Raw genomic sequence first — 15,076 nt, 5'->3', positions numbered from 1 at the left:
GGCTACATCTTCACCGTTCGTTTAGATTTCAGAGGGTTGTTTAGCCGTTAGATAAGATATTGCGGGGTGACTATGATATTATCAAGTACCAATGCATAATTTGTTAATTTGTTCTAATTTTTATGGTCGCACTTTATTTTGAAGTAGATGCAATCTAATAATGAAATAATTTTTAAACAATTTAAAAATAAAAAAATAATTATATTTTGTGTCTAATCAAAGATAATGTCCAATAAATATCGTCAATTTTAACAATTTTCCATAACAATATTACCCACTTGAGTAAATACATTTAAAGATATTAAAACAATAATATAAAAAGAATTCCGTTTTTTATTTTTCCAAAGTTATGGGTATTAACAAGTCTGGGCTCATTTATGAAAAATAAAGGCCCATTAAAGTTCAGCCCGAAGTCGGCCCATGATACCTCTAATGAGAAGACATATTATCATAAATGGAGAAAGCCCAATTACTTTTAATTCTTTTGATCGACATGGGCCGGCCTACCTCCTCCATTTTTCTCTCCCTCCGTTTACTTTCAGCAATTTTTCAGTTTATCCAACTTCCTTCTTATAGCTCTGTGTGCCCGTGCCTCTCCGTCCAACCTCTCTTCCTGCTCGCCGTCTCCGGCGAACACAACCCCAGCCAACGGTGGTTTTTCTTTTCTCTTCTTATTATTCTTTCGTCAATGTGAAACAGCGCTTTATCTCTCAAGACTTCAAAGCAACCTCGTTTCAAAATTTCTCTCTCAACGGACGAAATTAAAGAAAGAATTTGATGGAACCGATACCACCATAGACCAAAAATGGACTCGATTATCACCTCAGCTCTCGAAGAAATCTGCTTCCACGGCCAAGGAGGCATTTCTCTTTCTTCTCTTTGCTCCAAACTCGACATCCCTCCTCCTCTCATATCCCCCCTTTGGAAAAACCTCCTCTCCATTCCCACTCTTCGTTTCAAGGCACGAAACGCCGAGTTTCTTAGCCCTAGCGATGACTCGATTCAATGCGCCGAAGACGCCGAGAAATTGGAAATTAAAATCTTAGCCGATGAAAAGCTTAGAAATAATTTCGTTGGACTTTACGATGAAAATGTTCAAATTTCCTCGCAGCAACGTCGCACTCTTGAGAGGCTTGCTATAGCTAGGTTTGCTTTCGTTAATTATCTAGATTTTTTATTCAAAATTTTTGAAGTTATTTGTGTTATTTTGTGATGAATTGCGAGAATGGCGCTAAAATTTTCTTATTCCTGGGTTAGTAAAACAATTTTGCATTCAAATTGTGTACGCCAAACTAATAATTATGCAGATTGTTCTGATTAATTGCGGAGGAACTTAAAGTCAGTGTATTGCAACTTCATATACACATTTTGATAATTTGCCATGTAATTCGTAGGTGGTTGTTCTGATTGTTAAATAATACAATTAATGGGTAAGTATAGCATGTGAATAATTGATCAAGTGACGGGAAGGCTGGTAATTGCGGGAAATACACGGACAGACATATTTACTTGTCATGGACTTTACAAGTTGTTATTGAATTAGGGCTTAGGATATCATGGTTAGAAAATAAGACTGGTAGGTTAATTTGGTTGGTGAAATCTTAAGTGTCATTGTCTTTTTTCTGGAACCACAATTCTAGCAAAGATTAAGTGAAATAGGTTATTAACAGATGGTACTTGCAGAACAAATGGAGTGACACAAAGTCAGCTTGCCAAGGAATTTGGAATTGAAGGGAAGAACTTCTTTTATATATTGAAGAACCTTGAATGCAGAGGGTTGATTGTGAAGCAACCGGCAGTGGTTAGGAAGAAAGAACCTTGCACTGAAGGGGAGTCCAGAAACAGTTCACCTGTGACGACCAATTTGATATACCTATATCGATATGCAAAGCGTTTGGGCTCTCAACAGAGATTTGAGATTAACAAAGAGGAACAAACTGTGGAGAATCTTGGGTATGAGGATGAAAATGTTCCAGATGAAGATGGTTTTGCTTTAGAAAATGTTAAAGAGAATATTCTCGTGAATGATTATCTACCAGCAATGAAAGCAGTTTGTGATAAACTTGAAGAAGCCAATGGAAAGGTCAATTATGTTCAGAATGTTGTTAAATTCGTGGATTTGATTTTATGCCATTGTGCTGATTTTCCTTCTTTTGAAGGTTCTTGTTGTCTCAGATATTAAACGGGACCTGGGTTATACGAGATCCTCAGGCCACAAAGCCTGGAGAAATGTAAGACTGCTGTCTTCACTTCTTTCTTCTCTCTCTCTCTTTCCTCCCTGTGAAAGGGATGGGGGAGGGGGCGAGGGGGCTCATAGTAATTTCTATCTAGACCACATTTTGCTCTTTTTTGATGGTTTTTTGGATTTGTGTTCCTCATACCATGTCCTTCATATATGTTCCCAGATCTATCGCAGGTTAAAAGAGGCTGGTCTCGTTGAGGATTTGCAAGCTGTTGTGAACGAAAAGGTGATGTAAACGTTTAGTTCTTACTTCATGCTCTTGCAAGACTTCAAAATGACTTTTTTTTCTTTCACCTGAATATGAATCCCAAGAAAAGAGTTGTATTGATGGGTTTACACCTTGTGAGGATTTTTAAAAGGATATTATCGCAAACTCTTCTTCCTCTTTTTTTTTTTTTTTTTCTATTAAAATTTGTCTATACTTATATCATCAAATACTCAACTTGGCTAATGTAAGTTTCAAACCTAAAGTAGGGCAGATGGTTAAATGAATTTGGCTCTATTCTCTAACAGGTAAGGAGCTGCTGAATCCTTCTTTACTACAACTTTGTGCTTGCTTTATTCTATTTTTTCAGCTTCTATTCCTGCTTATATATTCCCTAATTAGCTGATATTCACGACTTTAATCAATGTAGCAGGCCATACTAAGCACTTACACATCTTTTATGAAGAATGATTTGTTTTCCTTTAACACAAAACGTAAGATCACTTTGAAGCAAGTTTTTCATGCCTTTGGTTATTCTTTCTAGCCCTATATTGCTAATACAGGTGGTTGTAGTCAATAGTTCCATATAAGATCACGCAAAAATTCCAGATTACATTATATGGGCGTAATTCTGTCTGCTTCTGCACAAGTGCTTGTTTATGTTGTAATATGTTTCTATTTTCTTCAGGTTGAGCTTTGCCTGCGGTTAGTGAAAAGGTTTTCTAAAAAGAATTTTGAGCCAAAACTTCTTGGGTTTGACGATCATCTTGACAAAGGGCAACAGCTAAAGTTTGGAAGGACGCTTCCAAATGTTGACCAGATCGTAGAGCTTCCGATTGATAATCAAATTTATGATATGGTTGATGCTGAAGGATCTGAGGGTTTGCCTGCTATGACGGTGTGCATATATTTTCTTGACTTTGCTTTATTATATCGGTGTTGATCTTAATAGTTATGATGCTGTGTTTTCGTGAGATAGTTCCTCAATAATTTGTTGCAAATTGAAGATTGAGTCTTCAAATGTAAATCAAGGCTTGTAGAAATTTACTAATCATGCTTTATTGTGTCATGAATTTGAATATGTAATGCACGATGTTAATGGATTGAAAAAAAATAAGCATACTTGTTATTCAATCAAGTCTTAGCAATTCCTACAGCTTGTTCCTTTTGCAGCCTTAGTTGAAGACATTCACTTCAATATATGGTTGTCACCTAGTTCAACTGTGTCAAGATTCTTTCTTCCATCAGGGAATTGATCAGCTGTAGCTTTGCACTCAACTTAATTGTAGTATTGTCATGTTGGATGATACATGGATGATTGAATCTCTTGAAATGCATGTATATTATGTGTGACATGCTTGTCGTTGTGGCCAGTCCTCTACTGCTCGTTTGTCCAAAAGAAGTAAAAAATGAATTATTTACTCCCTGACACCCTCAATCCCAAAATGCATGCTGTTTTCAATGTACCACACCCTCTGATGTATGCCTGAATAATGCTGTAACTGGCAGAGAGCACTAATTGTCTCTTTTGTAGTTTTATCAGGTTTTGATTAGGCTGCTTTTTGCGCTTTAATCATATTTTTTGTATAGTTATACAATTTTACTTTTCTGTGCCTTTTCAATGGCTGGTTTTCCATGAATTATCCTGCAAAAGCATGTCTTTTGTATCCTAACTGGTAACTTTGCATGTTCATAAGTAGGTGTGTGAGAGGCTTGGGATTGATAAGAAAAGGAGCTATTCTCGATTCTTTAACATGTTCTCTAGGTTTGGGATGCACCTGCAAGCTGAAAGCCATAAAAAGACTACAGCATATCGAGTTTGGACTTCTGGGAATGCTAATCCTAAATCGTCTAATGCATTTTTGATTAAACCAAAAAATCCCCATGATGAAAATGAGATCTCTAATTTTGATGTTGGCAATTCAGAAGTTCCTGATGGATCAAACCAAAACTTTATAGAGGATGATCCTTCAACTTCCGCAGGCAATTTTTCTACTCCTATGAAAGTGAATGATATGGAGAACGGTACTGAAACCGCTTGTGGGTCCTTTGCAGAAACTAATCATATTGTTGTATATTCTGACAACATGCAAGAGTTGCCCACTGAACAAAGTAATACTGCCTTTGATGCAGAACTTGATTTAGTGAGTGCAGAGAGTGAAATACATCCTACTCCACCAAAATCAACCTGTTGTGCTTTGTTGAAGCCTCCTGATTCTGGCTCACGTCAGAGATATGCATGTCAAGTTCTTACTGCTGATGGTGCTCGAAGAGAGCAGAGGATACTCGAACGTTTGCAGGTATTTGCTTTAATGCCAAGCACTTGCCTGAAGGCTTATACTGGGAAAATAACATCGTTTCCCATCTTTATATTAATAATTCTAGAGATACAAACATTATTCTAATTTCTTATGCAGGATGAGAAGTTCATATTAAGACCTGAATTGTATCGATGGCTTGTGGAACTTGAGAAGGACAAGAGCACAAAAATGGACAGGAAGACAGTTGATCGAATGCTAAAGAAGCTTCAGCAACAAGGGCACTGCAAATGCATACACATCAATGTGCCTGTTGTCACGAACTGTGGGCGAAGCCGTATTACTCAGGTGGTTCTGCACCCATCTGTTGAAAGTTTACATCCAGAGTTGCTTAGCGAAATTCATGACAGATTGAGATCATTTGAAATGCAAATTCGTGGCCATGGATCATCTAAGTGGAAAAACAATGATACAGTAGCTGTATTAGATGGTGTCCAGAGAACTCAGAGCCATGTTATTTCAGATGCCAAAGCTTCTAAGTCAGAAGCTATGCGTGCTAATGGTTTTGTGATGGCAAAAATGGTTCGCTCAAAGCTGCTACATGGTTTTTTATGGGGTTTCTTGCATAGTTCTCATGGATGGAATGGTGCCTTATCACTTGAGAAACACCTGCTTGATCAGAAAAATCTTCATGGCTCATGCATTTTGTTTTCATTGGAAGCAGCCATCAAGGCCATTCCTCTTGAACTTTTCTTGCAAATTGTGGGAACTACTCTAAAGTTTGATGATATGATTGAGAAGTGTAAGAAAGGCTTTTGTCTTTCTGATCTTCCCATTCATGAGTATAAGCTTCTAATGGATACTCAGGCAACTGGAAGACTTTCATTGCTCATTGACATCCTACGGCGCTTGAAGGTATAATTACTCGGCCAGATTTCCAGTAGGATCATTATGTAATAGTAATTCATTCTTCTGGAAACTATTGTGCATTTCCTTCATTAATGTGGTTCACCATACTCTCTCTTTGGAGATACCGTAGCTGCTTTTCTAGAACATGAATACTCTGTGTCATATTCTACCCTATTATGTAGTTGACTATTAGTGGCATTGTTGTAATACAATGATGGCTATTTTAAGCTATTGGTGCTCCATTGAATGTGAACTTTAGCATTTGACTTTTAGATATACAAGCCACAGATATTTTCTTGCCTTCTATAGGAAATATGATGCTAGCTGCTCTAGAGGACTGCTTTTTCTTATAATCATTACATGAATGTGGTTAATTGTTATATTAGTTGAATATGTACTTGAAAAATTGCCTTATTTAATGTCTTTTGCCATGGTAGTTGTCTCTGTGAATGTAGGTTACGAGGAATATAATGATAGGAAAATTTGATAGGCATTAGCAGAATTCAGATTTGAATCTGTTTATATATAAAGGATTTATGCTGACATCCAATCTGAGCAGTCTTATATGAATTTAAATTCAATCAATAAGTTGCATCCAATTTTATTTTAGTTGCTGGAAAAGAAAGATCGAATATGCTTCATAATATCTTGTTAGAATGTGAAATACTGTTAGAGCATCCAAACATTCCTAAATGTATTCATATAATAAGCTTAACTGAAATGTGATAATATTGTGGGATAAATTTTACATAGATTTGGTTTCATTCCAATAAAGCCATGCTATATCAAATTATGATCTGATTTATTTCAATTCAACTAAGCCTTAATCCCAAATTAGTTGGGTTAGTTACATGAATCTGTTCTCACCATACAGCTTGATCTAAGGTGATATGATTGAAAGAAAAAAATGTTTCACTTGGTAGTTGGTTAAACCATCTAAGTTGTCCTCCTATTTTGTCCTTAATCCATCTTGCCTTCATTATCATTTATGATTTGATCTGTTGCACAAAATTAGGACAGTCTTTTAAGGAGCATACCTGGTGATTGGTATATTTCTTTGAAAATTGGAATTGTTAGTTCAGTATAGATTCTTTTTTTATTGATTTCTCTCTATAGTCCTGCTTTATTTTGGCTGACAATTTATTTGATGATGTAGTTGATTCGGCTGGTGCCATGTGAATGTTCGGATAACAGAGTAAAGGTACCACATGCCAATTTGACTCATGCTATGGAGTTTAAACCTTACATAGAGGAACCACTGTCATTGGTTGCCACATCTACTTTTAGATCTTTTGATCTTCGTCCTAGAATCAGGCATGATTTTATCTTGTCAAGTAAAGAAGCTGTTGATGACTATTGGAAAACTTTGGAATATTGTTATGCAGCTGCTGATCCAAGAGCTGCCTTGCATGCATTCCCCGGATCTGCTGTTCACGAGGTATGCACTAGACAGATCCATGTAGACTAACATGTGTGGTTAGCTATTGAAGAAATAAAAATGGTTAACAATTTAAAATCTTAGTTGAAAGAATAGATTGTAAGAATAGGAGACATTGACTCTTAAAGAAAAATTGAAGAAATGTAGAGAATGTGGAAGGGATTCTTACCAGATTAGATTAGGCTTCAACTCATTTTTAAAATTTACAGTGAGAAACCTAGTCGATTTGAGACTAAGTTAAGTTTCCACTTTAGGTATCACTGCATGTGTGTATTATAATTTTTGTCGATGATTTAAAATTTCCCCTTTCTAAGCTTAGTTAAATTGCTGGCATGGGTTATAAGCCTTTTGTTTAATAACTTTGTGTCATTGTAGGTTATATAAACTGTTGCTTGCTCTGTAACCATTGTAATTGCCTACTATGTGAAATGTAAAAAGGCTCTCAGAAAGTGGTTATTGCAGGTCTTCCTTAACAGGTCATGGGCCTCAGTTCGAGTTATGACAGCTGATCAGCGTGCTCAGCTTCTAAAGCGAATTTTGAAGGATAATATAAATGAAAAGCTTTCATATAAAGACTGCGAAAAGATTGCAAAGGATCTTAATCTGACCTTAGAGCAGGTTAGATTTTATTTTGCTCTAATGTTATAAGATTTCCTCCCCATTCCCTTCTTGTGACCAATCAGTTGTAACATTTTGTATGCTTTAAACAGAATCAATTCCTATATTCCATTATTTTTCCTTTTATCTCACACTTTTTTCTGGTTTTGGTTGGAATGATACATGGTGTCCTTTGATTTCTACAACAGGTGCTTCGTGTGTATTATGATAAGCACCAAAAACGTCTTAATAGATTTCTGGGTCTTCCAAATAGCATTGAGGACCAGCATCAATTAGAAAGAAATAAACGGTCCTCTGCTCGGAAAAGAAAGAGATCTTCAAAGATGGCATTGGTGGAGAGTACAAGAGTTGATACAAGAACCATACAAATGGACGAACAGGAAGTTGCTGCAATACCTGATAGTAGTGATGGATTCACCATGAAAGAAAACGATTCTTTAGCTTCTTCAGTAGGACCTGAGGTCTTGCAAGCACATCAGGAAGCTGATCATGTTGAAGCTGTGAACAAGCCAGGATCACTTGAAGAAGATGACGATTGTTATTCCTTAATTAGCCAGTATGCCTTTCCAAAAATGAAGCCTACACGTAAGAAAAGATTCTCATGGACAGATGAAGCAGACAGGTAAACAGTAGTAATATATTTTATAGACTGTGGAAATCCACCAGGAGAATATCTCTGTGGTTAACAACTTGAATAGAAAGTGGACATAGGAAGGATGGCCAATTTTGGTCCATGTGTAACTTATATCCATCTAATGATGCTTGGCTAGCAGGAACTTAGTTGACTTATAAAATGGGTTGATAACTACATCATTCGGGGGGTAATTTCAGGATCTTCATTTATTGCTTCTGTTTAACATTTTTATATGTGCAGTTACTGGTTGCCTATTAGGTCAACTTGATGATAGATATTAAGTCATGTGACTGAGAAGAGGAAGGTGTTAACAGTATATTTTGTTAATTGCTTAGGGTACATTATTGTTCCTTGAGTTTCACATCAATATCTTCTTTGCAGGGAATTGGTAACCCAATATGCAAGATACCGGGCTGCTCTAGGGGCAAAATTTCACCGTGTAGATTGGACTTCAATTGCTGGCCTTCCAGCACCTCCTCGTGCTTGTGCAAGAAGAATGACATCCCTTAAAAGAAGTATAAAATTTAGGAAAGCATTAATGAAACTATGCAATATGCTTAGTGAACGGTATGTGACGCATCTTGAGAAAAATCAAAATAGGGCATTCAACTATAATGATTGCAGATTTCTTGTCCGATCTTCATCAGTTGAGTTCTCCAGTGGCATTGAACATGGTGAAGATGCAGGCTTTGAGGAAGAAAGATGGGATGATTTTGATGACCGAAAGATAAGGAGGGCTCTGGAGGATGTTCTTCGGTTTAAACAGATTGCTAAATTGGAGGACTCTAAAAGGGTTGGATCTGTATCTGCTGAGTGGTCGAATATGAACATGAATTCAGAGGATTATGTAATTCCTGATCCATCTTTAGGGCTAACATCTTTTATGTTCTATTCCACTAATGCTCCCAACATTTCATAATATTTATTGCAGTTGAAAAGGTTTTATTGAATTTCCATCAACATGAAGTGTTTCCCAGTGTTTGGTAGATTATAATTATCTTGCTTTAAAGTACTCTTGGAAGCTGGATAGCTGAAATTGTTGTGTTTTTTTTTGTCTGCTAGCAGAATCTACAGGGACCTGAAATGGTTTCACAAACTACCCTAGGTGAGGATATGGGGACTGGCGCTGGGCAACTTAAAGGCTCTATTCAAAGCTCAAGACACCATCGCTTTCATCAAAAGTTAGTTAAGCTTTGGAATATCGGAAATGGTGTTGGCAGACATGTACATGAATCTTTGGCTGTTTCTAATGCTGTTGAACTATTTAAGCTTGTTTTCCTGAGCACATCTACAGCAGCACCATTTCCAAATTTGCTGGCAGAAACTTTGCGGCGTTATTCAGAGCATGATCTTTTTGCAGCTTTTAGCTACCTCAGAGATAGAAAAATTATGGTAAATAGCAGTATCTTTTTCCTTTGTTTTTAAGTTGTTGGAATCTATGCAATTTGCATGGAAGTGTTGCTGTTTCTGGACTTAGGTCAAAGAGCGATTTTTTCATACCGTGGAATAAGATGCATAAGGATGCAATGAACATCTGCACTCATCAATTTCTGTAGAGTTATGCTTCATTTCAGTCAAAATCTTCTGATGTTCAAAAAGATATCCTCAGTCTTAGTAGATGGCACTTTTGGCACCATTTTGCTGTTTAAATTTATAGGGCTATACCTCCATCTGTCGCCTGTGGCTCAAGCGGCAAAGCTGGTGAGCAGGGCTGGGTTAGGTTGTATTTTATTTCTTATTAACCGAGTAAAAAGGTGTCATGTTGGTGTGCTGTTTTCTGGTCTGCTTGTCTTTGATGGCAACTGTGGTATTAATAGTTCAACTTTTGCTATTTTGCTCTATATAAAGTGATTGTCTCCTTTTCGCATTGTCAAACTATCTCAGATGACTTTGCCTTGCTTGCCCTTTACTTGGTGCCACCATGCCAGCTTCTTTGAACTGCATTTTTCCGATCTTCTCTCCTCCATGCTGCTACTAACCCAGTTGCACCCCTCTGTTTACCCCTTTTTGAATCTTGACTCTGAATTTCCTTCCAACTTTTGGCAGATTGGCGGTACTTGCGGCCAACCTTTTGTACTTTCTCAACAGTTCTTGCACAGTATTTCTAAGTCTCCATTTCCTCGCAATACAGGAAGGAGAGCAGCTAATTTTTCTGCTTGGCTTCATCAAAGAGAAAAAGATCTTATGCAAGGGGGGATTAATCTTACTGAAGATTTGCAATGTGGTGATATTTTCCATTTATATTCTTTGGTTTCTTCTGGTGAACTTTCTGTTTCCCCATCCTTACCTGATGAAGGTGTTGGAGAAGCTGAAGACTTGAGAAGCTTAAAATGTAGGGGTGAGGATAGTGAATTATGTGATGCTGATAAGGCTAAGAAATTAAAATCCATAGCAGAAGGTGAATTTGTTTCACGACGAGAAAAGGGTTTTCCTGGTATCATGGTATCTGTGTATAGCTCAACAGTTTCCACAGCTAATGCTTTAGAATTGTTTAAGGATGAGGAGACTTGCACCCTTGGATTCAGGAATGATGAAACCCCAAGTCAGAAGGTTAACATTAGTTCAACTAATTCTGACTATATGAAGGAAATGCTTCAGTTTGGAAGTAATGTCATCATAGCCTCCAAGTCTAGTGAGTCACCTTGGGAAGCTATGGCTAGTTATGCTGAGCATCTCTTGTCAAAACCTTCTGATGAAGGGCAAAGCAGTCACTTTTATCCTGAGATCATCAAGGCTGTTTGTGCTGAAATTCAGAAGGCTGGTGACCAAGGTTTGAGCATAGAAGATGTTTATGGTATTGTCAATTTGCCAGGTATTTTATTTTTGGTTGTGTATGGATATGTTTGCACTTGCAATTCCTCTTCATATTTGGGAAAAGATGATATATCTATGTAAATCCCAGTTCATTGAGTGTTTTGAGATGTTCCTCTGCAGGAGAAATGACGCCTGAAATCATCATTGATACACTCCAAGCATTTGGAAGAGCTTTGAAGGTTGTTATAATTACCCATTGGGAATATTAATTCTGTCTAATATGGAATATTTTTCTCAAATATGTATTTGCTCTTTGGCCTTCTTGCCAATGGTGCAAGGGATGGGTTATTGGAACAGGTCTTAAATTATTAATAGTTATGTTCCAGAGTCACACTTGAATAGGCTAAAACAAAAAATTTCGGCAATTCATTTGTATTTGTTTCTGTTGGAAAGCAGTTTTTTGCTCCTTTTGGGAGAAAAGAGGAAGAGAAAAGCATGGCTTGGTAGTTTATACATTGGTCATCAAAGCATTACACACGATTTTTAACTTTTCCATTACCAAACTGTTGTGCACTGATGTAGTGATGGCTTTCATACAGGTCAATGGTTATGAAGCTGTTCGTGTTGTTGATGCTTTATATCATTCTAAGTATTTTCTTGCTTCAAGTTCTTGTTTCCATCAAAATCATAAACCACCTTCATCATTGACATCCCAAGGAAAGGATGATGGCAACTTGATCCTTCAGCAAGGAAATCAGAGTCTTGATACTGCTAACTTATCGGGAAGTGTAACTGTTGGTGATGTGCACAAAGTTACTATTCTTAATCTTCCTGAAGAGCATGCCTTACCTTCGAAGGAAATTCCTACTAGCAATGTGAATGAGAGCTGCATGGCAGGTAAAGTTGGTTCATCAGAAGGGGATAATGAGGATGAAACTTATAAGCCTTCTTTAGGTGAACCATTGGTGCCTATATTGCCTTGGATAAATGCAGATGGGACCATCAACAGGATGGTCTACAATGGACTTATCCGCCGTGTTCTTGGTATTGTCATGCAAAATCCTGGGATATCAGAGGTACAGACTTTTCTGCAGACAATTCTGTTCCTGATTTTTAGAACTTTTAATTTCACAAAAAGAGGAATATCATGGTCTTTTGAAAGCAAGTAATGAACAAGAATTTCTGCATTTGAAGTGATTTGACTGACTTTTTAGAACTTTTAATTTACAAAAAGGGGACCTTTTCAACACATTCAGCAAACTGTTTTAAATTGCGTAAGAACTTTGGATAGTTTTTGCTAGTCACGAATTCAGTTTGGTTTAGTTCATGTTTAGAAAAATTTTGAACCGAATTGAAATATTCGATTTCTAAATTGTAAAACTATACCAATTTGAAATTTAACAGTTTGGTTTGATAAGGTATTTCTCAGTTTTTTTAAATTTTGAAATGGCTTTCAAATTTGCAATGATTATTTTGAGCCTATCATTTTGAATTCTTTTTTTAAAAGATAAGGACAATTTCAAATTTTAGACTGGATAAATTAAACATTTAAATGAATGATAACTTCAATTCGGTTTTGGTTTGGACTAATTCAGACATTAAATAACAAAACTTGAAATGAAAACTAAACTGATTGGTTTTTGTCATTGTTGAATCAAAGCCAAAAGAAGATTCAAAGAGTCAATTTGTTTTGGTTTTTTCTTTCAAATTTAAACTATCCTGTTGCACAATCCCACTTATGGGTGCTTTGCCCAGTGCTTGGGTAAGACTTTCATTCGTGGTAGTTTGGTTTGTCAAGGTGAAGTATTAACAAAATGTGTTTTTTTCATATGCGTTTCTGACTTTCTTTTTCTTTTTCCTGTCCAATCGTTGAATCAGGAGGATATTATCTGCCGAATGGATGTGTTAAACCCCCAGGTATGCTGTTGTACTTTCCTTTTCTTGAGGGTGAAGATGGAAGTTTGTAGCCTTTAGGCTGAATGTCTTGCATCAAGCCTGATGGCTAGGATGGGCCAAATGCTTAATTGATATCATCATATAATAAATGAATTAGGTGTTTGGAAAAAAATATTCTGCACAGTTTTATCTGACTTTTTTCTGCCTGTAACTCACAAATGTGAATGATGAGAACTAGGAAGTGCCAACACAGAGCCGCAATATTGTTCTTTTCTTGTTTTTCTTTTTCATACTTGCTAGATAAGTTACCAAGTCATAGTCTCAGTAAAGTAGGATCCTAGGACGGATACTGTCCCCCAACACACACAAAAAAAGGGGAGAAAGAAAAGGAAAATATAATGAGAAAATAGTAAAAATTTATAGATATATAAATGTGCTCATTTATCTGTTAATGGTGTAACGAGTCCATTCTGGTATGCTTAAAACCGGTAGTTTTTACCTCGTTATGCTTATCTACTGATTTAACCTACTTTTTGACTTGAATTCTCTCTGATGTGCATCTCTAAATTTTCTGTAGAGCTGTAGAAAGTTGCTGGAATTAATGATATGGGACAAACACCTCATGGTGAAGAAGATGCTTCAAATGACAGATAGTGGTCCTCCTGCCCTTTTGGCGACCCTTCTTGGGAATAGCTGTAGAAAATCAAAGTTGGTATTTCGCAAACATTTCTTTGGAAATCCTACAAGTACATTTTTGCTGTAGGAATGCTGTTTTTGTTTTGTGTAAATATTATATACCATAGGTCCAGAGCTGCAGTTAGAAGCTGCAATTTTGTTTGCTTGTCATCCCATTGAAGCAGCTGCACTCTAAACAATGCTGAATAGGAGTAACTCATCTTGAATCTACAAGTTATATACTGGTAACTCATCTTGAATCTACAAGTTATATACTGAATAGAGATATTAGCGTCAGCTGGGAATTTGTGTACAACTACGTTTATGCCGTTGTTCTTGTTTACAGATAGTATGTAGGCTACATTGTTGACTATGCAGGGAAAAGATTGCAATCAATATGGCATATCTCATAAGCTTGCAATGGCATGGAGTTGTCAGCAGTGTCCCAACCTTTAGCAAGCTATATATGTGGGTATTAAAGGCATTGTTTGTCAAACCTGCATAACAGTGCCTTTTTGCACTTCTGCTTCTCCTCTCTCTTTCTCTCTCTCCAGTTAGCTACTGTTGATGCTCTAACTTTCTATTGCTGGAAAGCCATTATTGTTAGTGAAGTCAAGTATATGTCATTGCGTGGAAAAGGGCATAGGAATTGCCGTGAGATTACTTGTTTACAAGGAAGGAATCTTCCAAGCGTACGAACCGAAGCATAAATGAGACTTTCAAGTACTCTTGATGTTTAGTCCAGGGCACTTGACCTGTGAACTTTTTAGTAGATGCTAGTGATTTCCCTTGAACTTTTAACTTTTCCCTAGGAGGGAGCATTTTTGCTTACAATTCTCTAATCATATAGATTCATCATTTTATAATTGTGAGTTTTACATAATATTTTGATCCACTTTGCACAATTCAAGATTGTGGGGGCAAAAGAGAAATCGTTGCATGCAGTGGTGATGTTGGCATGGATTTTGTTGGTGTAATCACATCCAGACTGTTAACTTGGGGACCAACCGCTTGATCATGAGTTGGTCTCGTCAGAGTGTCGAATGCAGATTGCTATTTGTTAAAAAGCAAGAGAATGAAAAACAAAACACCATTTATAACAATAGAAGTATCTTCAACAGTTCACTTATTTAACCATTCGGCTTTAAAAGGTATTGGGTGGCATGTGTATAATCATTGACAACGCATGGATAACAATCATTTGCTTTTTAATGCAAACTGTTTGTTTTGAAATATTATAAATAATCCATAAAAAAGAAGGAGTCGAGAGAGAGCTTTGAAGGAAAATTCCCCAAAAGTAGAACAATGCAGGAGAATTGATGCACCCGCGTCCATATTTTTCAGCGATGGTTTAGAGTGTTCAAAGTCAAGTAACAAACAAAACCTGCAAGCGAGCTGCAACAGCTGAAGGTTTGTTTCAAATGCTGCTGGCATAAAATAAAGTATG

At 36.8% G+C, this 15,076-nt stretch overlaps 1 protein-coding gene across 3 annotated transcripts; it reads left to right on the top strand.

Annotated features, from left to right (window-relative positions):
- The first annotated feature begins 535 nt into the window (after nucleotides 1-535).
- LOC110423806 (B-block binding subunit of TFIIIC) lies at nucleotides 536-14,513 on the top strand. 3 transcript variants are annotated; one of them, XR_002445857.1, is made up of 18 exons: nucleotides 536-1,146; nucleotides 1,684-2,083; nucleotides 2,160-2,231; nucleotides 2,406-2,468; nucleotides 3,136-3,345; nucleotides 4,148-4,747; nucleotides 4,865-5,620; nucleotides 6,771-7,052; nucleotides 7,515-7,670; nucleotides 7,859-8,292; nucleotides 8,686-9,151; nucleotides 9,370-9,696; nucleotides 10,351-11,116; nucleotides 11,239-11,297; nucleotides 11,658-12,134; nucleotides 12,937-12,975; nucleotides 13,532-13,874; nucleotides 13,976-14,513. XR_002445857.1 is itself a non-coding variant. In XM_021438178.2 (18 exons), exons 1-18 carry the CDS (start codon nucleotides 806-808, stop codon nucleotides 13,715-13,717), a joined length of 5,526 nt encoding a protein of 1,841 aa, XP_021293853.1. In that variant the 5' UTR covers nucleotides 537-805; the 3' UTR covers nucleotides 13,718-13,878. The 3 variants fall into 3 exon arrangements, 2 of the variants coding, with proteins under 2 accessions (XP_021293852.1, XP_021293853.1); XM_021438178.2 differs by lacking the exon at nucleotides 13,976-14,513 and having other exon boundaries at nucleotides 537-1,146; nucleotides 4,148-4,472; nucleotides 4,581-4,747; nucleotides 13,532-13,878; XM_021438177.1 differs by lacking the exon at nucleotides 13,976-14,513 and having other exon boundaries at nucleotides 13,532-13,878.
- The last annotated feature ends 563 nt before the right edge of the window (nucleotides 14,514-15,076 follow it).

The sequence above is a fragment of the Theobroma umbraticum genome, unplaced genomic scaffold (assembly GCF_002168275.2).
Source record: "Theobroma umbraticum cultivar Fairchild unplaced genomic scaffold, ASM216827v3 scaffold_204.0, whole genome shotgun sequence".
Lineage (NCBI taxonomy): Eukaryota > Viridiplantae > Streptophyta > Magnoliopsida > Malvales > Malvaceae > Theobroma > Theobroma umbraticum.
The sequence above is the reverse complement of the archived record's forward strand: the minus strand, read 5'-3'. Positions and strand labels throughout refer to the sequence as shown.